Source organism: Pyrgilauda ruficollis, unplaced genomic scaffold (assembly GCF_017590135.1).
Source record: "Pyrgilauda ruficollis isolate IOZ18807 unplaced genomic scaffold, ASM1759013v1 scaffold15, whole genome shotgun sequence".
Taxonomy (NCBI): Eukaryota; Metazoa; Chordata; class Aves; order Passeriformes; family Passeridae; genus Pyrgilauda; species Pyrgilauda ruficollis.
Window position 1 is genome coordinate 15669172 of NW_024513654.1, and position 24844 is coordinate 15694015.

Here is a 24844-nt window from a genome sequence, read left to right on the forward strand (position 1 = left end):
TTCAGGCTTCTGCATCAGCCCTCCATAAAAGTAAGATAGAATCACAGACTATAACCTGATTTTTAGTGCAGATTATATTTTACTCTGCCTTGGGAGAGGAGATTGATGCAAAATGAGATACTTCCCGTGTGCAGATCAGATTTCAAACAAGGGTTGATTCTAGGTCATGTATCCTCCTGTTTTTGATGCATGATCATCTCTAAATACAAGGAGTGTAGTGAAACTGATCAATAGATTTCTTTATTAATTTCCTAACTAATGAATAAATTAATAAGAACTTTGTGCAGAAGTATTTCCTTATTCTTCACTGTGCAGATAACAGTAAAATACCTTAAGCACAAGCCCTAATAAATTGTAGTTTGTAGTAGTTGAAGAAAACTGGAAACTTGTGTTTTACTTGTGGATAAGTTTATTTAAAATTTTGTAATTATACTAAAAAATATTATAATTAATTTCTATGTTTATGAATTTGTCAGGATCTGTGTATAGTGTTGTCAAGTCTACAGCATGGCAAATAAGAATTTTAAGCAGCATGATGATGAAAACTTTGGAACTAGAAACAATGTATGACCCTTTGGTTGCACTATGATGTTTCTTTGGTAGACATAATTGTAAATAGTGATTGTTTTCCTTTAATTTAAAATACAGAGTTTCAAAGTGTGCCCAACAAAAAAGATATTCAAAAGAAAGTATCTGTTAAAAACCAGAGATATCAATAGCAGGCAGCTCCTCTCAGTGATTTTTATGAAAAATCCACTTTAAATCAACGTCAGAACTTTACCATGTATAGATACCACTGAAGTAAAAAAAATGGGGGTCGTGGGTTATTCCTTGTTTTTAAAAACCACCTTCCATGACCTCTTGAACCTTGGCTAACCTTATTGAAAGTCTTAATTATCTATTTTACCGTTCTAAATACAAGCAGATACAAAGGATGGAGAGCCTTGCTGATTTTGGTCCACAGCCTGGGGCGAAATTTCAGTACTATTTAAAAAGATGAGGTGAAAAATTCTTCCTCAAATTGGTTTGACGATCTTCATTGACAAATAATTCTGTTGGGGGAGGAGGAAAGAAACAAGAGAGGTAAAATGATGTACACAAAATACTTCAGTGTAGTTTTGAAAAAGACATTTTAAATATTAAAATGGGTCAAAATGTATTTAGGGTGTGGTAATTTGAGTTAAAATACAGTGAAAATAGGTAATTTTTTTCAGACTAATGTAGACTCTAGGCCAGCTATTAGCTATTTTAATTGTGTAGGTTATTAACTCTTCTAAAGCAGTTCCTTGTTCCATCTTTAGTTAATAGGTTAGTTTTGACCTACATTTTAATTGTTTATCATTAAAAATAAGTTTTTTTTTTTTTTTTTTTTAGCTATAAGGATATAATCCCTATCTCCTGCTAAAGCAGAGGTGATAGACTCTGTCTGAGTCAGGAATGTATCCTGTTGGTGACTGCTGTCTAAGCTCATCCCACAGCTGAGGAACAGCAACATTCACAAATCCTTACCGGCAGGGAATAGAGGAGCACTGCTACAAACAGGAGGAGAATCAGCAAGATGATGAGGCCTAGGAAGAGCCATTTAAACCTGCGCCACACAATGAATTTCATGGTCTTGCAGGGATTTGTAAACCAAAGGAAGGAAGTATCTGGCCGGCTGCATTTTGAAAGAAGCAAGTATTATTTATACTCTAAAACTTAAGCATGATATTATAACACTTTAAAACATGCTGGTCTGAGGTTGAAGAAAACAGACAGTTTTGAAATATAAGGTAGCAGCTGCAGTAAACATGTGCCATTAGTACTGAAACCATCCTGCATTTTATCCTAATGCTCGCAGGAGGAAATAAGATTGGCTTTTATAAATGGAGTTTTGCAAAGGATAACTGATGACTAATATATTACTGCATGCATCAGAGTAACTAGATACTGGGTATTTCTAAAGCCAGTGGGATAATAATATCTTACTTTGGTAGATCTAGTTTGGGGTTCATGTTGGGTTCATCTCTTCCTTTACCAGCTGGCCTTTCCTCAGCTTCTTTTTCATTGACAACTTCCAGTGTCATTTCAACTTTACCCTTCAGACAAAAAGTGGCATGAGACAAGCATCTTATTGAAATTGCACTCATCCACACTACTTCATCAGCTGCTTTGGCAAGATAGCATGACTCAACTGGCACCACAGTCTTTCAGGTTAAACAAAGTTAGCAACAAACTACACAAATGAAGCATTAATCTCACATTTTAAAACAAAAAATTGTTGCTGGACCAAATTCCTGAACTTGTGCATGGAATGTCCTATTTACCCCTCCTCTGTCTATCCACTGAAAGCTAACAGCTAAGTGGGAGACTCTTTACAGTCTTTCTTTGTAATTTGAAAGGAAAGGTGAGCACATCTGAAGTGTGCTCACTTTTAAAAGAAGAAATAACCTTACCGCTAAAATACGTGAGCCATCCTTTTCAACATAGCATGGCCACCATCCTTTCATGGATTTCTGCTCAAAGAGAGAGGCAGTCCTGGGAGCCTTCTGAGAACTGTCTGCCTTGTACTCTGGAATCATGTCTATATTACACTTCTCAGGAACTTTTGCTGGAATGATTGTTTTATGTAAATCAAGTTCCACAAAGCCTAGAAGGCGGATACAAAAATAAACACTGCATAACACAACCAACCATACAGCTCAGCAGCTCAACATAAACCTTGCTATCTCTAAACATATACATACAGGAAATAGAGGAAAGGCAATCAACAGACACATTACATTCCTGTTTGTCTAAAGATGTTGTGAGGCAGGGAAGTGGGACACATTGTGTTTAAGCCCGTCTTGATTGTGTTGATAAATTTGATTTAGCAAGCTCAACAAGAGCTTGCAAGATTGTTTGATTTTTTAATAGAGGGGTTTTTTTCCCCACGCATCTGAATGGAAGATACCCAAATACAGCAATGTAATAAGCAATTGCTGACAATTGAATGCATCATTTAGCAAATTTTAATAATGGTTATATATCAACTATTTGTTTTCAGATTTTGAGGCCTGTATAGTTTGTACGTAAGCTAAAGACTTTGGAGCAGTCTTAATACAGGGCAAAGAATCCTGTGCAGAGCAGTATCCCTAGAAAAGGTGGGGAATAATAACAGTGTGAAGTAGATTGCTTAAACCTAAACTATGTGCTATTGTCAATACTCTTATTTAGAACTGAAGTGCCCTTGTTTAAGTAATTTTACTTAAAGAAAGAAGCAAAGCAAATTTTCATGCATATTATTATTTCATATGCCTTGTGAGAGGATTTACCTGAGTGAAAAGTATCTTGGTTTACCTGCCAGTAGGCCTTTACTGAGTGAATACTTATTCATTCAGTGAGCCTGTACTGAGAAGGAAAGCTGGAGTATATTTCCATGCTCAATGTCTCACTGTAAATGCAATCCTTATGTGGTAATTTAAATTTGTTCACTTTGATATCTTGCTTGAGAGAACAGTAACTATTTTCAATCAAAATCTTACCCAGATAGTCATCCAAGGAGAACTTGTCATTATCCCATATTTGAATGATCAGTTTGGGTGGGATTCTGAATTCTGTCTTGTCAAGACTCCAAAAATGTTCCTAAAATTTTAAAAAACAAACACTAAACACCTTTAAAATTACGTATGGAAATTCAAAGCTGGAGTCTGCTAGTACTTGTGAATTCTGGGGTTGGTGGAAGTATTAAGAGATCTAATCTTGCCCAGCTAAAAGCAGACTGCTGCTGTTGCTAGTGTTGCTCCTGGCCCCAAGGCAAAATGAATCTATTCACAACAGCAGTGCGAGAAAGTATATGGAACTGAGCCAAATTGTTTCTTTCAATATGTAGGTACAAATTACCAGGCTAACTAGAATCTGTATTCTAAGAATTGAAATCTTTAGGAATACTTACCTTTTTGGAAACTAAACAGAGCTGCTCTGCGGGGAGATAGTCAAAAGGAAAAACAAATCTCCAGTTAAAGTTCCCTTCGCCATCCAATGATCGGTAGTGAACATCAGTTTTCTGCTTATTTTCTTCATTACCAGGCATCCATCTGAAAATATGGAGAGATGTGTCTGGTGTTTGCAGTGGGATTACACTGTGGGATTGCCTGTTTGTACTGTTACTGTGTCATTAAGGGGTTGCAGACAAGATGTAAGAATTGCTCACAGAGGGCTGGGGAGTTTTCCACGCCCCTTTGCAGTTGGGTTCCAATTTAGCACTGTAAAAAGGAACATCTGAACTGAATTTCTGATCTAAGACCATTGCTGTGCTGTTAGAACTCAGTGGTGAGTTGCTGAGTTCTTATTTAGTAAGAAATTAGATCTGCCTGGTAGTATATCTCTCTGCTTTTTATTGCTTTTTTATATTAAGATGAGGGAATATAAAAATTAAGAGTCCAAGTCATGCAGCACCTAAGCCAACTCTCTGCCTTTTTAGTTGCTGTCCGACTCAAGAAATGAAATTCTGGGATCTTACACCACACATTAACTGGTTGTGCTTTATCTGATAACACTTCTGTAGTTCTCTGAGGTTAGCATTTGATTTGGCTGAACCAAATAATATTTGAAATCCATGGTCAAGGTAGTCCCAGGACATTCTGAATGTTATTCATTTTAAGTGTTACATGACAGAATGCTCTTACCCCTTCACATAGATGTCACTCATTTCTTCTCCTGTGATGCTCTTTTCATCCAGAATGACATCTTTGGTGTTCCAGATGATCACACGCAGGACATACCTAAGAGAGATATCTGGGGTGAGAGATTTGGATTGCTTTGTCAAGGCTGCCAGAGGGTGTGAGAAGGTGGGGATACTCACTTCTTGGCTTTTCGGGGAGTGATGTTGAACGGAGGGCCTGGTGGTCCTAAGCTTTTGGGGAAAACATCCACCCACATCTGCAGCTTTCCCTGTGGCAGTAAAGATGGATGAGGGATTGTTTGTTGCACATAGGTTTGTCATGGCCCCTTCATTTGTCAGATAAGTTTTCTCATTTCTACAGAAACTTTCTTTAAAAAGCTGCATTTTATTATGTTTCTAGACTAACCTGCTGTATATTTTAAACCAAGCAATAACGATTTGTAGCCCTCTTCCCCCTCAGAGATACCACACCATTAACAACATGACATAAATTCTGGAATGCTCCATTTCTGCTTTCGAGATACCATAACCAAGCCAGCTCACAGTACCTGGGAGATGTTGGGCTGGAAAGTGCTATATAAGGTTCTTGTTTCCACATGTTCAGGTACCAAACCCTGGGTTCTGAGGATATGAAGGGCTAACCGCTCTTCACATGGACCAAGATGCTGATGCAAGATTTTGTTAGCTTCTGAAATAAAATAAATGGGAAAAAAACAGGGGCTTATGAACTAGAATTTGCAATTGAACTTAAAAAAATTTTAGATATTTAAAATTGAGCACAAAAGTGTGTTCAACTTGGAGAAAAATCAAATATATATTTCTAGTATTCCATAAATAACTGGAAAGTTTTCTATTTTTTCAATGTGAATTTAAGACATACATGTAAAATAAGTGAACCAACTCACCAGCATCCTCCAAAGTATAGTCTTGACCCCCATAGTTAATCTTTCTGCCATTCTCAGAGAGGACAGGAGGAGCATAGCCTTTAAACCTGGCTGCATTTTGCAATAACTGCGTGGGTTTTAATTGATCACGCCAGGTATTCACACCTGAACTTTTATGAAAGCAAAAGAAACATATCCTAAAATTATTCACAATTCAAGGCATTTACACACCATGTAAAACATGTTCATTAAACTATCTCAGAAAGGGCAGCACTGTAACTGCCTAGATTGAGGGCTCTGGAGTTTGATACAGTGACACAATTTTGTATCAGCTCAATTACCTTCCAAGACAGAGTGGTTTTTCTTTACATATCAAAATAATTCACACTCTCAGATGCTTTCATATTTACTTGCAACAGTAGGTCAGAAAATTCTGTTAAGTGTGAGTTCTCTGGACAGAAATAACATACATTACTGGGTTAAGAAAATATCAAAATATTTGATGCCATGGTTTTCAGTGAAGGCTGTTCTGAAGATTTACGGCTTCACTTGGAGTTTAGATGATAGAACAAGCACAACAAGTACCCTTGAGAAGCCACAGCATTGTTTTTTAACCATAGAATTAAGGTATTTTTAGAGATTGGGTACAAGGTCTTACAGATTAAAATTTTCAACAGACAAAATTTACTTACATCCAGTACTGCTGGGGGATGCCACAGTGAGATCCATAACGAGAAAGGAATCTGTTTTCCAGATCAATTATGGTTTCACCCACTTTTTCATCACGAGTCAATGCATCATAATCATAGACTGAAATTTTCAGATCCTTTTCTTGAGGCAAGAAGCAGCTGAGTTCATACATTCTAAACATAAAAATTGCCCATTAAGGCTATTGCTCTTTTGAGAAATGCTTCTTATTTTTAAACTCAAAAATACAAATAGAAAAAAGCACTTACTAGTTTATTTTTGAGCAATAGCCTTTAGAAGGTATTAAAAGAATGCTTCCAGTGCTGATAAATCTAGCAGCAGTTATCTTTCATGCTCCAATTTCTATTTGCATTTATAAATAATTTCATTTTTACTCCTGTGGATATTACCTCCTTCCTTTCAGCACAATGTATTACTTAGATGTTTTCTGTGCATCAGCTTGAATTCGGACTGAGGAAGGAAGTTACTTTGTGTCTGTAATCAAGTATCTTTGCTGTCTATTTCTTTGCATAATCTGAACAATTGAAAACCTGTAGTGCATGATTGCAAATTATGCTTTTCAAACTCTTTATAATCCTTCTACTCCTCCTCTCTGAACCTTCTAAGTTATCAAAATCCTCCTCCAACTCTAAACTAGACCTAGAATTTCATAGTAATTATACAGATGATGAAACTTTTAATTCCTAACTAGTATTTTTTATTAATATATTTCAGTGGAGTCATTAACCTTTGATGGAAAGACCATTGTACTGGGAATGCATGCTAAGTTGATTACTTGTGAGATCCATCTAGTTTTCACAGTTTAAACTTCTTCCATATTCCATAAGCATATTTTGTTATTCTTATATGCCTAACACAGGCTGGTTTAAAGACATATACATTGTTTTACTTCGTGCAATTTACCCACATGACAAAGAAAATCTACGGATGAGGCAAACATCTGTGTTTTCTAATGATTTCAAAGGAAAACACCTCATGCAATTTTACTCACAATTAACTGTCAGTATATAACTATGAATAGAGCACTGAATATTTCAAGTAATGGTTTAGCTTAAAAAAAATATGACAAAGAAAATCTACGGATGAGGCAAACATCTGTGTTTTCTAATGATTTCAAAGGAAAACACCTCATGCAATTTTACTCACAATTAACTGTCAGTATATAACTATGAATAGAGCACTGAATATTTCAAGTAATGGTTTAGCTTAAAAAAAATAGGAAAACATTCTAAAATACAGTAAATTGAAAATACAAAAAAGTATGTTACCTGCCAAAGATTGGGTTGAGGGTATTAGGCACATAATGATCTCTGTCTTCAATCACTTTTTTACTCAAAGTTATTTTTATGTAAGGATCGCACTATTCAAAATAAGAAAAAAAGAACATCGTTAAGACACAGTTATCAAGACTAACTTTATGAGAGCGCGGGAGGGCAGGGCTCACCAGCCCGTTGTTGTCCTGGGGCTGCAGCTGCAGGGCTCGCACGATGTAGATGCGCACGATGCACTCCTGGGGGCCGCTGTCCGGCAGCTCCCGGAACTGCCGCGGCGGCGCGGCCACCGCCGGGTCGTCCGGCAAGGCGTAGATCTTAAACGAGCCCTGAAAAACAGCGCACGGGCTTGGCCAGGGAAGTTACTTTGTGTCTGTAATCAAGTATCTTTGCTGTCTATTTCTTTGCATAATCTGAACAATTGAAAACCTGTAGTGCATGATTGCAAATTATGCTTTTCAAACTCTTTATAATCCTTCTACTCCTCCTCTCTGAACCTTCTAAGTTATCAAAATCCTCCTCCAACTCTAAACTAGACCTAGAATTTCATAGTAATTATACAGATGATGAAACTTTTAATTCCTAACTAGTATTTTTTATTAATATATTTCAGTGGAGTCATTAACCTTTGATGGAAAGACCATTGTACTGGGAATGCATGCTAAGTTGATTACTTGTGAGATCCATCTAGTTTTCACAGTTTAAACTTCTTCCATATTCCATAAGCATATTTTGTTATTCTTATATGCCTAACACAGGCTGGTTTAAAGACATATACATTGTTTTACTTCGTGCAATTTACCCACATGACAAAGAAAATCTACGGATGAGGCAAACATCTGTGTTTTCTAATGATTTCAAAGGAAAACACCTCATGCAATTTTACTCACAATTAACTGTCAGTATATAACTATGAATAGAGCACTGAATATTTCAAGTAATGGTTTAGCTTAAAAAAAAATAGGAAAACATTCTAAAATACAGTAAATTGAAAATACAAAAAAGTATGTTACCTGCCAAAGATTGGGTTGAGGGTATTAGGCACATAATGATCTCTGTCTTCAATCACTTTTTTACTCAAAGTTATTTTTATGTAAGGATCGCACTATTCAAAATAAGAAAAAAAGAACATCGTTAAGACACAGTTATCAAGACTAACTTTATGAGAGCGCGGGAGGGCAGGGCTCACCAGCCCGTTGTTGTCCTGGGGCTGCAGCTGCAGGGCTCGCACGATGTAGATGCGCACGATGCACTCCTGGGGGCCGCTGTCCGGCAGCTCCCGGAACTGCCGCGGCGGCGCGGCCACCGCCGGGTCGTCCGGCAAGGCGTAGATCTTAAACGAGCCCTGAAAAACAGCGCACGGGCTTGGCCAGAGGGATGCAGGAAAGGCACTCTGCTCAGTCTGGTTTTCCTTATTTATCCTACACATACACACTCTATATGTGGCCATATATATGAGTGTGTATGTGTGTGTATATATATATATATACACATGTATATATATGTATGTATAGATATGTATGTATATATATGTGTGTATGCATATGTGTGTATATATATATGTGTATATATATGTATATATGTGTGTATATAAATACACATATATATGTATATATATTTACATATATATGTGTATATATACATATATATTATAAATATACACAAATATATATAATATATATAGATATACACACATATATATAAAATACATACATTAAATATATACATATATTAAATATATATATATGTATATATTTAATATATGAGTAGCAAAATTATAGCCTGATCCACAGTGACCTAAATGTCTTTTTTTTTTTATCTTAGCGGGTTTTGAATGATAACACTAAAAAGACAAGGTTATGTCCTTTGACAGTTTAACTCAGTTCAGCTGTTTTGATGCCAACACAGTTGCTCAGTTTTGCTCCAACTAAGAATATATAACAAATACTTTGTTTCTGTCTCCAAAAACATCATCTAAAGTTTGGAGGTTTTTTGATTGGTTGGTTGGTTGGTCTTATCTACATCAGCATTATTTTAATCTATAAAAGTCACAGAAACGCAGGCATAGTACAAAATACCTTTTCCAAAATCATTCTAAAAATGTGCTTTTTGAAATTTTAGTCCTGTTTGAGAGGTTATCTGGGAAGGTTCTGTCCCATGGTTACTGGGGAAGGTCACATTAGCAGGAATTATATTTATTTTCAATTAACATCTAGCACATCTAGTGTGAGCAATGTGTAGCTGTACTTTCCTTGAAAAAGATAGGCCTGTAGCTAAGTAGTTACCAATATCTGTTGCCCCTACTAATGTAAACATCCATATTTAAGCTGAAATGCTTGCATGTAGCTCTACTTAAATAACCACTTGCATACAAAAGACTGCAGCTAGCATTTGTTTGTTGCCCATCATTTGAAATTTACCTTGAATTCTCCGACCACTGATGGATCATCGCTCTCCTCAGATTTCCCTCTGTATAGTTTAAATGTATCACAGAAGTCTGTTAAGTTATTGAATTCAGGCACTTTTTCCAATTCACAATCATATACCTTAAAAAAAGAAGAAAGGAAAGTTTAGAAATTATCATATATATCAGCTCCACTATAATGGCACTGCAAAGTATTTTATGTTTGATGGAATATTTTAGGGAACCAAACCTTTTGGAATTATTTTTATATCGAAGTGGGAGCAAATACAATGTTTTGGAGAACATGTGATAAAGCTTCATTTAGGCTTGGTTAAAACCAGAGTAAGCAGCATGTCATAAGACTTACTTTCTTTGTCAGCTGTATTAGACAAGGAATGAAAGTAGTCTCACTTCAAATTTTAGCCAACAAACAGCAGAAGTACTGATTCTCTGTGCTCATACTTTCTCAATGTGTATGTTTATTTAGGATCTGCCTGGTGCCCAAAGACATCAAGAGTAAAATTCACTTTTTACTGAAGGTGAGATTAAATTATTAATACATCTCTTAATAAGTGTAGGTAAGTAGAAGAGAAGCCAAGATATCTTCTTAAAACTTTCATTTAATAATGTGAATTAGGAAAGAACCTTTATAGAAAATCATGTATAGTTAAATTTTGAAGAGCATTAAAAAAAAAAAAAAAGACAGTTTTGATCAGGTCTTGGGCCTATAAACTCTGAAATATGTTCACTTATTTTATCCTGAGCAATACCTTTAAAGTGTCATATCCTTTTTTAATGTACTGTCCACATTTTTCATATTCTCCTATTGAAGCATAAAATTTGCTCCACCAATCAACAATTTCTTCCTCCTTAAAAGAAAAGCAAATAAGAAAAGCTTTTATTGGGAGATAAAGCCTATCTCCTATCACACTGTACAGCAGAAATAATGAACAATTAAGCATAGTAACAAATAATATCCTCTAAAACTTATTATCAGTAATAATTAAGATTATTATTAGGTAATATTAAAGATTTATCTGAAAAGATAAAGAAGAAAATTAGAATATAATAATTAAGGCACTTGCAGATGTCCCTCATTGTTAACAAAATGCAGTTGAAAAGTAGTCGAGTCTTGCTCCTTAAAAAACAGTACTTCAATAAGCCTCATGCCTCCTAGATACTAGCAGTCTATACATTCTACTAATACAGTATTTCTGTGGGGTTTTTCTATTTTTATTTATTTAAGTCTTATAAACACTGTTTAAGAAAGTGCTATTTTCTGTATTCACAGGGTTTGCATAATATAATTATTTGCCCCTGAAAACAAACTCCCAATTGTAATAAATAGCATTCATTGTCTATGAATGAAAAGAATGAATAATATTCATCCACTGTGTAAATCTGATTTTTTTTATGATTGTTTGGACTTACAGAGAATCTTAAAGTATTATGTAGATCATTAATGGTGAGCGTTGGTTGGGGCTGTTTTGGGTTTGTTGGGGTTTTTTTATATATAGGGCTTTCTGTTTCAGTCTTGCATATTTTTCCTAAATCTACCACGTAACAAGTAGGTTTTATATCAAACATTTTCAGAGATTACTGTTCTCATCCACGTGCTTAAAATGCTAATTTGTAGGCAGTATTGATATACTGGTTTTCAATTGGAGAAAGCAATGTGCAGATTATTTTGAAGTAGTATACATTACCTTTTCTGTGAGCTGCTCATGAGGATAAAGTCATAAAAAAAAGAGCAAAATAAAAGCAATGGTAAGGATATGATTTGTAGAATTTTAAACAATTAAATAGACTTTAAATGTTTAGGAGTTTGTATATAGTAAGTGTGCAAAGTAAGTTACAAACATTAATAATTTAGAAATGCTTTTGAAGAATACTCAGACACATGTGTTTAACTTGATTTTTTTTTGTGCTGTCAGAAAAGCAGAATGTTCTAGATATTAAATTGGAGCATGCATATTTATACACACACACATTTTAGAAAGCAGGTTTTCAGGACTGTAAGACATTATTACCCTGTGCTTTGTTCTTCATATAACCAAAAAAAAAAGTGCAAAAAAATTGTGTCTATAGATTTATCCATATAAGAGTAAAAACAATATGCACAATCCAAAATGCTTCAGCTGTTAAATCACAGATACCATAATTATGACCTGCTAGTCCATGAAGAGCAAGCATCATGCATCCCATCTGGAAGCCATGATTAGCAAGTGTCATTTCTGCTACTTTTTATACATTATACCTCGTGTTTTCATTTACAAGCATTAGCAATGAATTTTTGTGCAAAGCAGAAGAGATATGAAAACATTTTATGAATACAAGCCAAATGCATCAGGACATCACTCTGGTATATTGTTCTCATTTACTCCCATTTCTGTTCTCTTAAGTAATAATTTCACTGGGATTTTCAGGTCTATCATATTTTACTAGTCTTGTCTAGCTTCACATCATAAATACAGCAAATTCCTATCAGATTAGCATGGGACTGTCATTTTCTAAAGACAGTTGGAGTGAATTTTTTTTGTTGCAAAAGCTTCATTAGTGATTTGCAAAACTTACTGGCAGAATTCAAGAGGTAATTTTGAATAGTTTGCTATATTTAAATTTCACTTTGTTTAAATACTGGTTTGCAATGTTGACAATGCAAAAGTTAGCTTGCATAATTACTCAATCATAATTCAAAGAGCAAATTTGAAACTTTTTCATGAAATATACTGTGTGGAACTCTGAATCTCTCATCAAACCATAATGTTGGAAGAGTTTAAGTCAGGGGTTATGTTTTGGGTTTGTATTTTTCCCCCTTGATATACTACCAAATGTCTCTTCAAATAATGCACTTGGTAGTTTTGGGAAGAAGTATTTAAGGAGAAAAATATATCAAAACTTTAAGATGTTCTTTAAAAATTCCCAGAGCAAATAATAGTCTTCAATATTCAGATATTATTGTTACTAAAAGTTGTAATCAGAATGTGCTCACAGAATGCCAAAACACAGAATAAAATGCCATATGATTAATTTGAGATTTTGGAGTGAAATACTCACATGGTAAATACAATGTAATGTTATTGTCCTTTTCAAAATGTACCCAGTAACTTCACTGCACATTGTTATACATGAAGTTGTCAAGACATTAGTATTTAACTGTTGTCTTTCTGAAAAATCTGGAATTATGGGAAAAAAATCTAAGTGGTGCAGTGGATCCCTAGAAGAGTCAGAGTTAGAATTTTTAAAATTGTAATTTTATTTTCCAGGAAGCGGACTTCTAAACAAAGTTTAAATATTAATAGCATAGTTAAATAATTCCTGTTAATTTTTTTGCTTTTATCACACAGATTCTAAGTAAGTTGTCACACAAAACAAGTTTTTAGTAGTTCATACATACTGTACATGCACAGTAAGATTTCCTGAACAAGGGTACCTTAATATAACTAATCCTACTGGACTTGTGAGCATCATCTCCTCCAAAATCTCTTCGGCAGAGGTGCCCAGAGAAGTGCCCCTCAAGGCCCCATAGGCTGCACTGCTCCCATCCAGCCCGTGCTGGCCACTGCATGCATCACTTTGGTACATACATGCACGGTTGTTGGAGAAGCCATTTTGCTGAGTGCTGTTGCCATACTGCTTAAACACTGGAAATTGGAATGTAATTGATGAAATTTTGGCATTTTGTGTCCTCAGGGTGTTGTCTGCATAGCACTTACACTTTCCACAGTTTTACTTATCTCAATTTGGATTGTTCTGAGTTTTCATTTCTCTAATATGGATGGTTTCACTTTATCTAATGTTATATTTGGCTTGGGTGATGTCAAACTAAAAGAAATTGTGTTTCTTTAAAAATTTTCCCTTTTTAGTTGAAATAAACTACACGAATATAATCAATTTTGCTGGTGACTTTGAAGTGCTAAATCTTCTTTATTTTCTAAATATTTTTCCTTATAATTTTTAAAGAAAATAATAATATATCCTACTTATATTAGAAGAGAAAACCTATTTCAGATAAAGGTTAGAGACTGTTGTAAATTAAATATTAATGACAATTTACAAGTATGATGACAGTAATCATGACAAGATCATGGTCTATCTATCTACTTAAATTAGAGTCTGAATATGATGACAGTAAGAAGAAGAGATGAAAGAAGAAAAAGGCAATCATTAAAATACTCAAATAGCAGTAAGAGTCCAAAAACTTAAATTCAGTATTATTTACTTTGGGACTGCTGTAACAATGTAAAATGTTGTGCATTTTCAAAAGTCAAAATTGTGGATTAAGAGCCTGCAAAATTGCTGTATATTAGAGAGCATAATTTCTCTGCTTCCTTTAATGTAATAGGCCATCAGAAATCTATGAAAACACCTTCTAGGCAAGGGAAACATTTTGCAGTCCTAAAAGAATTAATATTTTTTTCCTTAAAAATATACTGCTTGGAATCTGTCTTCAGTCACGCTTCAAACCAAGAGTAAAATTCTTTAAGTAGAATTATTTTTTACCTGGAAAGTAAAACTGTATTGTGGTGGTCCCGAAAGAATCACAGCAGTAAAGACACAAGGCACAACAGAGAAGGAAAAGAAGTGTTAGTGCAGAAAAATTTTTTTTTCAGTGTTATTGGGTTTGGATGGCTTCAAGGTAAGAGAGGCCAAGGTGTGACTGTGATAAAATGAAGGGCTGAAGGAGCAGAGCATACCCTACTTCTAACTCCTTTATCTAGAACTGCTCAGTCTGTGCAAAATCAGGCTGCCCTATCCACACACAGTGGGAACTGGGTGATGTTCTATCACATACTTTCAGTAGCTATCGAACAAGTGAATTAATTCTTAAGCTACTGGTGAATTTGATCAAGGACAAAATGCTATAGTTTGGTGTTCAGGATATGAAAACAAAGATTAAAATTATGACCAAATTTCCTTTGTTTTCCTGTCACCAAGTAACTTTCTCCCATGTGGCCATGCAGAGGGCTGCATATGTTTCTGACAATTTTGCTGTCTAGCTAGTTCCTCAGAAATCAGAGATCTTAAGAAGAAAGTTAAGCATCAAATTTCAAAGATTACCTGAGCTGTTAGCAGTGGCTGTGTGTCTTCCATATCAATTACTGTATCCTGGCGAGGTGCAGCAGAGAGCAGACTAACTGTAAGACAAAGGTTTTATTAAGGCAATATGGTGTAGAAAAAATACCTTACTAAACAGTTTCATCAGATTTAAATCCAGACAGTTACAGAAGATGTAAAATAATTCACTGGCTATATGTTTGATCCTCTAAAGAAAGCAATTCATTGCTACTCTTGGCTAAAAACAGACAAAATATTTTGTGCAGGATACGCAAACATTTCTCAAATATATATAATAAGAGTAAAACTTGAAAAAATGTAGAGAAAATGTCACTATTGTATTCAGGCCATATTTGCTGGAACACTGGATCATTTCTTTGGCACTAGGTGATCTGCAGGTAGTTAACTACCAAGTTGATACTAAAGAGGAACTTCAGGGAATGAGCACAAGTCCAAGAGTGGACTCGCCTTTGCATTATGCCCTCTTATGCTTCACAGAACTTTACTGTTAGATGTTTTTCCTTTCAGATAATAGTATCTCTACCTAAGTACACAACACTAGATGGATATTCACCAGTACAGCATGCAGAGTAAACAGGCAGGTAATTCTAGCATCTCATAAGAATGTAGAACTTCTCATTTTCCATCTTCCTACCTTTCAGCTGAGGTGCAATGTCCTGTTTAGTAGTGTAGGGGTCACAGCGAAAGCTTTCCAGTAAGTCAATAGTACATTGTCCCACAATAGGCTTCCTTCCAAATGGTCTGTGGTCTATTACTTTAATAACAAGAGATGGACTGTATAACTCCTCCTTTGGTAACAGCTAAAAATAGAGAGTTAGAGGTTTTTTTAGAAAGCAAACAGAAGAAAAAATAAAGATTTCCCCCCTAAATTAGAGCTGTTACTTCATTTGTTTAATATTGAAGTGTTCTTTGTTCTATGGCTGTATGGTGAATGAAAACGTCTAATCTTATCAGTCAGTAAAAGTCAGTAAGAATAATTGCCCCAAATCTTGAATTTTCTTGACTCTTGCATAGCACCCGTCCTAGCAACAGGAAAGTAGCCAAATATCTATAAGCAAATGGATGCCCTTTCAAATAAAAAATATATATACTGCACTGGATTGTGCATATAAAATTGTGCAACCTACCAATGACTGTAGACATGTTTACATGATCTTTATTACAGTTTTCAGGCTCATAAATTTCTTATGGTAAATCAAAAAAAGATGTGTGAGTCTTTCTATTCAGAACAAATCCTTGACCTTTAAAACTATGGAGGAACTTATTTTGCTATAGATAACTGGCATATAGGTTTTTGTAACGTACAACTTTCATGAAGAGAACAGAAGATGGAAAATTCGGTGTCTTTTTGAGGTTTTTGATCACCACAGATTCCACCATTTCACCACCACATTCCACAATTAGACTTGGAGACATAACAGGTGCCAGTTGGTAGTTTTTCATGTTTCGCAACCCCCAAGCCAGAATCTGTAAAATAAAATCCAATATGAGCAAAAGTGGGAAGGGATGTCAATATGTTTAATATAATACTCAAAAAGTAGGAAAGAAGAAATGAAATCTTTTCAATAATAATATGTGTCTGGCAAAATATTTCAAGGTTCTAGTTCCAGGAAAATTAACAGAAATTGTGGTATTCACAAACACTTACAGAAAAGAGTATTTCTCACTATGAATAATTTTTGTTTTCTGTAAGTAAATTCAAAAACTTTCTGTCTAGAGGATGAGAAGACTGCACTTGTATTAAATTAGTTTAAGAGTAACCATACCTCAACAGCAGTGAGTTGAACTACTGGTCTGATTCCTTGAGGGACCATGTAAAGCTTTGGTGCCCTTTGTGATGGAAGAATTGGAAGGTTGGTACCACCCTGTGAAGACACAAACATCAGTATTAGTTTTTCTCATCTTAGATTAAATACCCATCTAAGTTACCAATGCAACTACTAAACCAGTTCTTCCTATAATGTCTCACCATGTAAGATTATATGCTGTATCTTATTATATTACACATACATACAAAAAAAGAAATATATACCTTGTCTCTCAAAATAAGTTCTGCAGCAAAAAGAATGTCTCCACAAGCTTTGCCATTATTTGTTACAGGATACCAGAGCAGTTTTGGTGTGATGTCATCTTCTGGGATTAACTTGACCATGGGGGAACAAACACTTCTTCCAAGAAATTCATCTTTACCCTGCAAGCAAAAATAGCAAAAATAACCATTAATGTACTGTAAACTAATATAAATAAATAAAAAAGCAACCAGGGTAAAGAGATTTCACCTACCACTTGGTCACTGTCAAAAAGTTCAATAACAACATTAGGTGGGTTTTGTGCTATTGACTGTGGGTCCCCATAGATCTCAATTTCATTGAATATAAGAGTCTGGTCCCACGTAGGATTTAGAGTTGAATGAATGATCTCAGTTGTTTTGCTTTGATGGAGGAAAGAAACATGGGCATATGGATCTGAAATATCATACAGAGATTGAAAGCACAGAGTTACAAACAAAACACATCAAGCCATAAGGCACAGAAGCACATTTTTTATCAAATATAATGTTATTTTTCTACTGTTGTTACCAGTCTATAAGCGATTCTATGTAAAACAAAAATGAACACATATATATAATTTATATTTAATAGAGCAATTTTCATTTGATTAATAAATCACTTCCTTTATACAAGGCTTGATTAACAGAGTAATAAATGAAAATGATAAAATATCTTGCAAAGCAGGAAGAGAACCAGAAAACTAAAATGAAACACTATTTATACTAATCTTGTCTTAAATCTTGTCCATAGGAACTCTTTTTTGTTCTCTCCATTGATATATAACTATACTGCCTCATAATTAATACAAAGAAATAATTCACGGTCTGACTAGTTGCCAAACCACAAATTGTCCCAGGCTGTATTGCTCAGATCATGGTTAGGTTTCAAACATGCTCATTTATAGCAACCTCTTTTTGTGAAACAGCTGAATGATTCAAGCGGTCTAGGACCACTATGTGGCAGGCCTTTAAATCATCAAGAGCTCTGTAGAAGGTATCTGATGATGGTCATTAATGTTTCCTGTACAAATTGCAATCACTAAAGACTAAAGGCAATTTTAAAGGTTATTTTTAGGTCAGCTTCAATAGATTCTGACAAGGTACACAATCAGAGTTTTACAAAATTTGGCTAATTCTTCAAACTATTTTTAGAGGAAAATAAAATGTAGATGAGCTAGTTTATGTATGACTGCATCTGAGGTGCTTGTCCTGAATTATACAAATGCAATTTGGAGGCATTTGTAATTGTTTCTTTGCATTGCTTTTAAGTACTGCATATTGAAATATGCCAAATCCACACAAACAGCTGTACAAAACCCTCCTCATTTTAGAAAATATCACTAAAACTTGTAAAGCACTGTATCCTCTGTAACAGAGGCATTGCATTTACTCAGTTACAGGGGGGAAAAGAGGGATGCAAACGGAGGGTAATGGAGAAAGAAAATTCATTTCAGCTGTGTCTTTTGCTGAACTTCCTTAAAGGAAGTGTAGTCATATTCTTACAGAATCTAAATTCAATTTGCTCTGTAGCTTTCTAGTGAAATGTTGATTTGAATTAGCAAAACTTCAAAACTCAGTATTAGCCTGACTACAAAGATGCCAGATGGACACAGCACTGATGGAACACCTAAGAGTTGGAAATAAATGTGTATAAACAAATAAAAGACATGCTTATCAGTAAGGCACAGTGCAGTTTTTTGCAAGTTCATTTCCATAACAATATAAAACACTGAACACTGAGAGGCAGTTGGTGCCATAACTAATGAAGAAACCATCCAGCTTTCTTCATCCTTGCTTTTGTGCAAGCTTCCTGCAGGACAAAACTGCATGTAGGCTATGGTTAGGAGTACCCAAGGCAAAAGGAAGGGCCTGGTCATGGGAAATTCGGACCTCATCTGAAATCCAGTCCCTCACTGAGAATTCACTGGCAGCAACTGGTACAGGACATACAGAGCACTTCGTTTGCAGCAGCCTCTGGGGCAGTAGTAACCAAATTCAGATCATATGTAATTAAGCTGAGACTTTCTTCACGGCATAGTTTCAGTGGCTGGGACCTACACACAGACCTTAAGGAGTTAAGATATTCTACATCCAAATAAATCAAGCTACAAGTTCATGGCAAATGTGGGTTTTCTGCACCATTGGAAGGATTTTTCCATACCTGAAAAACTGTCTTTGTCTAAAGCCATGAGGTTTCTTGCCTGGTAGATGTAACAACGGAGGTGGTAAGTATATACTCCTGTATCAAACAAATAAAACCAGTTCAGCTGCATTATACAGGCTTCTTTTATGTGATGAAGATATTTTGAGTTTGTACAAATGCCTTACACATTTTGACATTAGCTCTGTAGTAACATTTTTGCTTTTCATGTGATTAGTGTATTAATACCAAGGAGCTAGCACCTGAGAACACGAAGCAGAAATAAAAAAAAATCACTAATGCTCTCTGGGCTTTTTTCACCATATGATCATCTAAAAATCCTTCCATTCAAAAATTGCTGTTTGAAACAGTTTGAGAATCAAGAACTGGGCACTCTGTTGCTTAATTTAAGTATTCACTACAGCACTTCCAAGGTCCTGGGTCTTTCACATTTTTAGCTCTTAGCCTAGAAAGTTATTCCAATTGCAACTCTGTGTCTTTGGTTATAAGATTTTAAAAAATAAACCACTGCATGTTAGATGGAATAGCTTAAAAAGAAGATGTGAGTGGCCCTGACCCAGGACCATGTGACGCTAGGTTACTACAGCTTTTCTTTAAAAGATGTCAGGTGTAACCATTTCAGCCCTTGAAAAATTCTGAGCCGCTATATTCAGCCTCATTGTGCTGAAACCTCTGACCTCTGGCAAGGAAGAGTGCCATTTTCCTCCAGCTGTGGTCATTAGTAAAACAATATTCCCCAGGTTCTGAAATATTTAAGATTTAGACATCCACTCTCGGCAGGTTGATCAAGTTCTGCAGAGTTCAAATAAAGACAAGTGTTCCAGTCAGGGCTCCTCAGAAAGGATGTTAAGTCCCAGAACTGCCCTCTATTCCTGTTAACTAGAACTGGTGGCTCCCATCTCAACATCCCTGCTTTTGTGATTCACATTATAGTGATTACAAAGAATTTAAAACCCATCCAGGTTGGCAAAGTTACAGTTTTGTTCACTTTGCCAACTCAACTACATGGTACTGCTTCCTCTGGGCCAGGCATTGTCTGATCCTGCACTGAGCTGGTTAAGTGACCTGAACCAACAAAAAAGTTAAATTTAGCATTAAAATTCCTGTCCCATACAGGTTTTAAAATATCTGTGTGATAGCAGACTGAAATATCAAAATGACTAACTGTAATTTTTCTTTAATAACTTAAATAGGATCTAATCAAGAGTCTGATCGTAATTACTAGAGAAGGCATATAAAGCTAGATGTAAACCACAAAGATTTATGATTCTGTTTGAGACCAAAATGAAACAGTCACCATTTTTGAGAAAAGAATTGTTAAAGAACCTACTGTCAAAATAGCAGGAAACCATTGGTGTATTGGCACCAAATACTGTTGTAGCTGACTCCCTGGCTTTGTCTGAACTCTTCCCTTCTCCATCATCAGCACTATTGTCTGCTCCCTGAAATTACACACAGAGAAAGTTATTGAGTATTTACAAACATAGAAGGAGCTTGATAGAAATGGACTATGTGGGGGAATTCATGGGTTTCCATCTCTCTTCCAGCACAAGGAGAAATTTACTTCTGTGAATGAACGTACTTTACAAGATGTTTACTCATGACCAGAGGTCATTTCCTGTTGCCAGTTGAAACTCTGCAGAAATCATAGGCAGTCATTTCATCTTACTTCCAGAATGTTTTTTTTCTGGATATGTACCAGCTACCTATCAGCTCATAGTGGAGGAAAGCTCCCATGTCTTCTGCACTGTGCTGTGGCAGAGAACTGCTCCAAGGCTTTATCCCAGCACAAGCAAAACTGAAATAGGAATTATTATTCAGAGCAGCCAAATTAACTGGAGAAAGAAAATGCTGTCAGTGAATCCTTGGTCAAAATTTGATGTGAAAAAGAGAAACATTCAAAAAAAAAGTGCAAAGTTTTGTTAATGCTATACACTCAGAATTATTATATATTTTATAAAAACAAAGGAGCCTTCTCACATTATTTGCTACAGTTTGTATTTTGGTAAATAGAGGTTATTTCTGAAGCTGTGTTAACCTCAAAACCTGAGGAATAACTGCATTCTGCTCATCTATCTGTGTCATATGAAATTCTGGCTTCTCCAACAAACTATTTTGTTTTCTTGTGGTTTTTTTTTGCTATCTTTTCTTGTGTTGGGTTGCTTACACAAGCACATATTCGTCAGGGGCAGCTTTTTCCAAGCCTGTTGTCTCTTGTGCCAATGTTAAAACATCTAAATTACATGCATGAAAAGCTTGAACTATCTTTTCACTTACAAGAAGCTAGTAATTTGGCCTTTTGAGGTAAATCTCACATAATGCAAAAATAAAAATAATTTTAAAAATAAAGTAAGATTAAAAAAAAAAACATAAATTATATATAATGTGATATATAATATTGCATATGTAACAAAATATAAAAAATTAGTAATAATACAAGAATCTCTAACCCCACTTTAATGATCTCTTTCTGACTAAATAATTTAAACAATATACACTGTATTAACTTCTCAGTTATACACCAGTTTAACAATTCAGGGGCTAAAACGTCCAATATATTTGTTTATTTACTGCAAATTAACAGGTTGACCTTTGAAAGGTGTGTTTGACACTGTCTCTTACCAAAGCACCTTCAAGTTTAAAGATAGCTGCAGCGCCATGTGTCTCTGAGGGAGCCATTTTTCGTCTCCATCGTCTTCGACGGAAAGTATCAGAACTGCGTTGTTCCCAGTGAAATTTCCAGCCAATCAAGGAAGCATATTCCCATCCTTCTTGGTCTTCATATGATGACCTTCCCTTGAAGATATAAATTCTTGTTGGCACAAGACAACAGTGTTGTGTGACTGTAGTGAAAAAAAGCAGTGTTTCCTCTGGCAGGCCTAAAAACCCCTCATAAACCAAGGCTAGAAGCATCAATGTACAAAAAGATTAAGAAAGGGAATATAATGAAAATGTAAAAGGTTGTTGTAGATTTTTTTTTTTGCTTGGTATTACATTTTTTCTTCACTCAGGTAATGAGTAATCTCATGCAGATTTAAAACCAAACAAACCAAAAACCTCAGACTGTTACAATGTACAAGTCCCTGCCTGGATCTCTCTTTCTTACCCTTCCTGCTGTCATTCCTTCAGGCTGTTCCCTCCTGCGTTTCCGCACCAGCCTTCGTCGTCGATGCGTGTGGTACATTTTCTCTGCAGCAACCCATGACTTGGGTTTAGCGTCTGGAGGAATAGTAATTCCATATTCCCAGCCTAAAGCAGAATTGATGAGTTGGTACATTTTCAGAAATACAAGGGAGATACAGAGAAGACAAGCACGGTGTCAGAGTGACCATGCCTACAGAGGATGAAGCTTTACCACAGGAGACTATTCAGCATTGCACACCCTTACAGCCTAATAGCCAGGGGGCCACTGATGACATTTTATAATAATGCTGGGTTGCAATATTTGTGACAATAAAAATCTTAACATTAAAACAGATAAAATAAATTTCAAGTTCTTTTCTTTGCATTTTTGTTTTCTCAGAGGTTGATATCGCATTTTCACACTTCATTGCAGGAAAATCTAACCATTAATTTTAAACAAGAGTCAAATGCTCTGTGCACTCTTGTGACTCCAGCAGCTTTTCATTTAAAGGAACATCAACCACATGAACTGTGATCACAAAACTTTAAGAACTGGCAAGCCTGTTACTGTATTTTTGGTCTATGGATAATTCAGTTGCCAAGCATCCAAGACTCAGAATTTAATTTAAATTGATCTCATTAAAAACTTACTGCCGACTCCTACCAGGTACTCTAGAGAAATATTTTTTTTTCTACTCTAATAGCTAGTTATTTTTTATTTAGAAGCAATAATTATTTGAGAATTTTCATTTCGTTTAGAACAGAACAAAAATTTACCACAGTTATGCAAAATGTTGTGTTTTCCATTATCTGCCATGATCTTCCCTTTTTGTAAAATTATTTATTTTGTTTTCAAACCATCAAACCAATGCCCTGTAAATACTTTGCTATGAGACACTGACTACTTTTTCCTGTTGCTGTAGAATCCAAATTATGGTCTTGAGAGCTTGTTTATATCACAACTTTCAGTGATGACAATGGTCTTAATTTATTGAAAGTAATAAGCATATTAGGATTTTCTAACCTGATCATATTAGTAATAGATATAATCTGAAAATCTCTCTTCAGCAGTACCTGACTCTTCACAGAAAGATTTTGAACTTTTTTTCATTTCAGAATTGCCTAATAACCAATGTTTCATCCTGATCAGTCCTGCACGGCTCCCTTTCCACAAATTCAGTGCTGCTATTCTTCTCTCAGCAATCCAGGATTCCTTCCTACACTTGTGTGGTGTGTGACCAACACAAACGGGTTTCCCACTTCCTTTAGTCCCCAGACTTCCTGATTCACTTTGTTGCATTATTTGGTGACTCATCCCATGGCTGAAGGCTCACAGGTAAATTATCAGACAGACCCAAACCTGGCTTTGCCACTTGTTCTTGGTGCAATTACAGAGGTTTCAGGTCTCAGCCTTCTGACTTCTCTAAAAACCCTCAAATGCTGCTACTAATCAATTAAAATGGAAATAGAAATAGATGCAGAAAGTGAAGACTTTCTCAATGTCATATTATCTCCGCAAGCAACTTTATCCAAATACTTCCTTGGTATTTTTCCATAGGGCAACCAATATGAGGCCCAGAATATTGCTACAGTTTTGACATGTGTCCTCCGTCATTATGATCTACAGCAGATTGTCCTAATATCAGCAGATAAACAGTAAGTCTTACCATGCTCATCCACTGCTCGATTTAAATCGGATTTCCAAGCATCATCGTCCCACACCCATCCAAAAGGACATGTGAATTCACGTGGAGGTGGGGCTTTTTCTCCATTCTTTCATGTAAGGGAAATATAACAGTTTTCTGCATTAGAAAGGTAAATACACTGTGTAGCAAAACATAGTACTCCTTCTCTTAACTTATCCAGTGAAAAATTTAACTCTCACCACATCTGTGAAACTCTCCTCAGATGCTTTCCATTCCCCGCCAGGATAGCGACTCTCATTTTCATATACCTCATCAGTAAACTCAGTATGACCAGCATCAGCTTCAGTCAACAGACTGCATGTCCAAAAAAATACAATAATAAATAAAACCCATTTTAGTTCACTACAGAAAAGATATAGAAACATAGTGCAGAATGTGCACACATGGGGGTATTCTGCACTGTCCAGCTATACGAAGGAAACTTAGGAAAAAATACTGAAGAAACTCCAGTAGTAGTAAGCAGTAGGAGGAACATTACTCATAAATATGAGTGACTAGCAGGAATGTTTAACTGCTGTTTTATTCAGGATCTGCTTTGAACACATCCTCTTGGAAAAAGAAAAAACAAAATAAATTTAAGTGTAGGAGACAAGGACTGTGTATGAATTATATGCATCTCTAAAACACATGCATCTATGTTTACATTAAAGTTTGGCAATGTATTTAAGTTTGTTTCCATTTATGCTGTTGACAGGGCAAGCAATCAATTGGCTAATATTTTTCTACTTTGCAAGTAAAAGAAATAGGAGAACATGAAATGACAAAAGCCTGTTGCTGTCAGGCACAGTGGTTCACTGTGGTTCAAAAGGCACCAAA

At 35.5% G+C, this 24844-nt stretch overlaps 1 protein-coding gene across 2 annotated transcripts in view; it reads right to left on the minus strand.

Moving 5' to 3' along the window:
* Positions 1-391: 391 nt before the first annotated feature.
* The window catches only part of MYOF (myoferlin), a 64072-nt gene continuing 39619 nt past the window's right edge, over positions 392-24844 (minus strand). Inside the window, exons 27-55 of one of the 2 annotated variants that reach the window (XM_041461378.1) lie at positions 24208-24322; positions 23990-24095; positions 22306-22448; positions 21822-21995; positions 20530-20641; positions 19200-19277; positions 17272-17453; positions 17021-17179; positions 16755-16853; positions 16294-16455; positions 15623-15788; positions 14971-15047; positions 13497-13553; positions 11616-11627; positions 10680-10778; positions 9926-10051; positions 8695-8850; positions 8519-8610; positions 6219-6389; positions 5548-5696; positions 5191-5330; positions 4823-4911; positions 4647-4742; positions 3914-4055; positions 3504-3603; positions 2436-2629; positions 1969-2078; positions 1510-1657; positions 392-1052 (exon numbers count right to left, since the gene is read on the minus strand). In XM_041461378.1, the coding sequence (XP_041317312.1) occupies positions 1017-1052; positions 1510-1657; positions 1969-2078; positions 2436-2629; positions 3504-3603; positions 3914-4055; positions 4647-4742; positions 4823-4911; positions 5191-5330; positions 5548-5696; positions 6219-6389; positions 8519-8610; positions 8695-8850; positions 9926-10051; positions 10680-10778; positions 11616-11627; positions 13497-13553; positions 14971-15047; positions 15623-15788; positions 16294-16455; positions 16755-16853; positions 17021-17179; positions 17272-17453; positions 19200-19277; positions 20530-20641; positions 21822-21995; positions 22306-22448; positions 23990-24095; positions 24208-24322 (3490 nt within the window). In that variant the 3' untranslated portion in view covers positions 392-1016. The remainder of the gene's footprint in view (positions 1053-1509; positions 1658-1968; positions 2079-2435; positions 2630-3503; positions 3604-3913; positions 4056-4646; positions 4743-4822; positions 4912-5190; positions 5331-5547; positions 5697-6218; positions 6390-8518; positions 8611-8694; positions 8851-9925; positions 10052-10679; positions 10779-11615; positions 11628-13496; positions 13554-14970; positions 15048-15622; positions 15789-16293; positions 16456-16754; positions 16854-17020; positions 17180-17271; positions 17454-19199; positions 19278-20529; positions 20642-21821; positions 21996-22305; positions 22449-23989; positions 24096-24207; positions 24323-24844) is intronic. The other variant, XM_041461379.1, reaches the window with a different exon arrangement.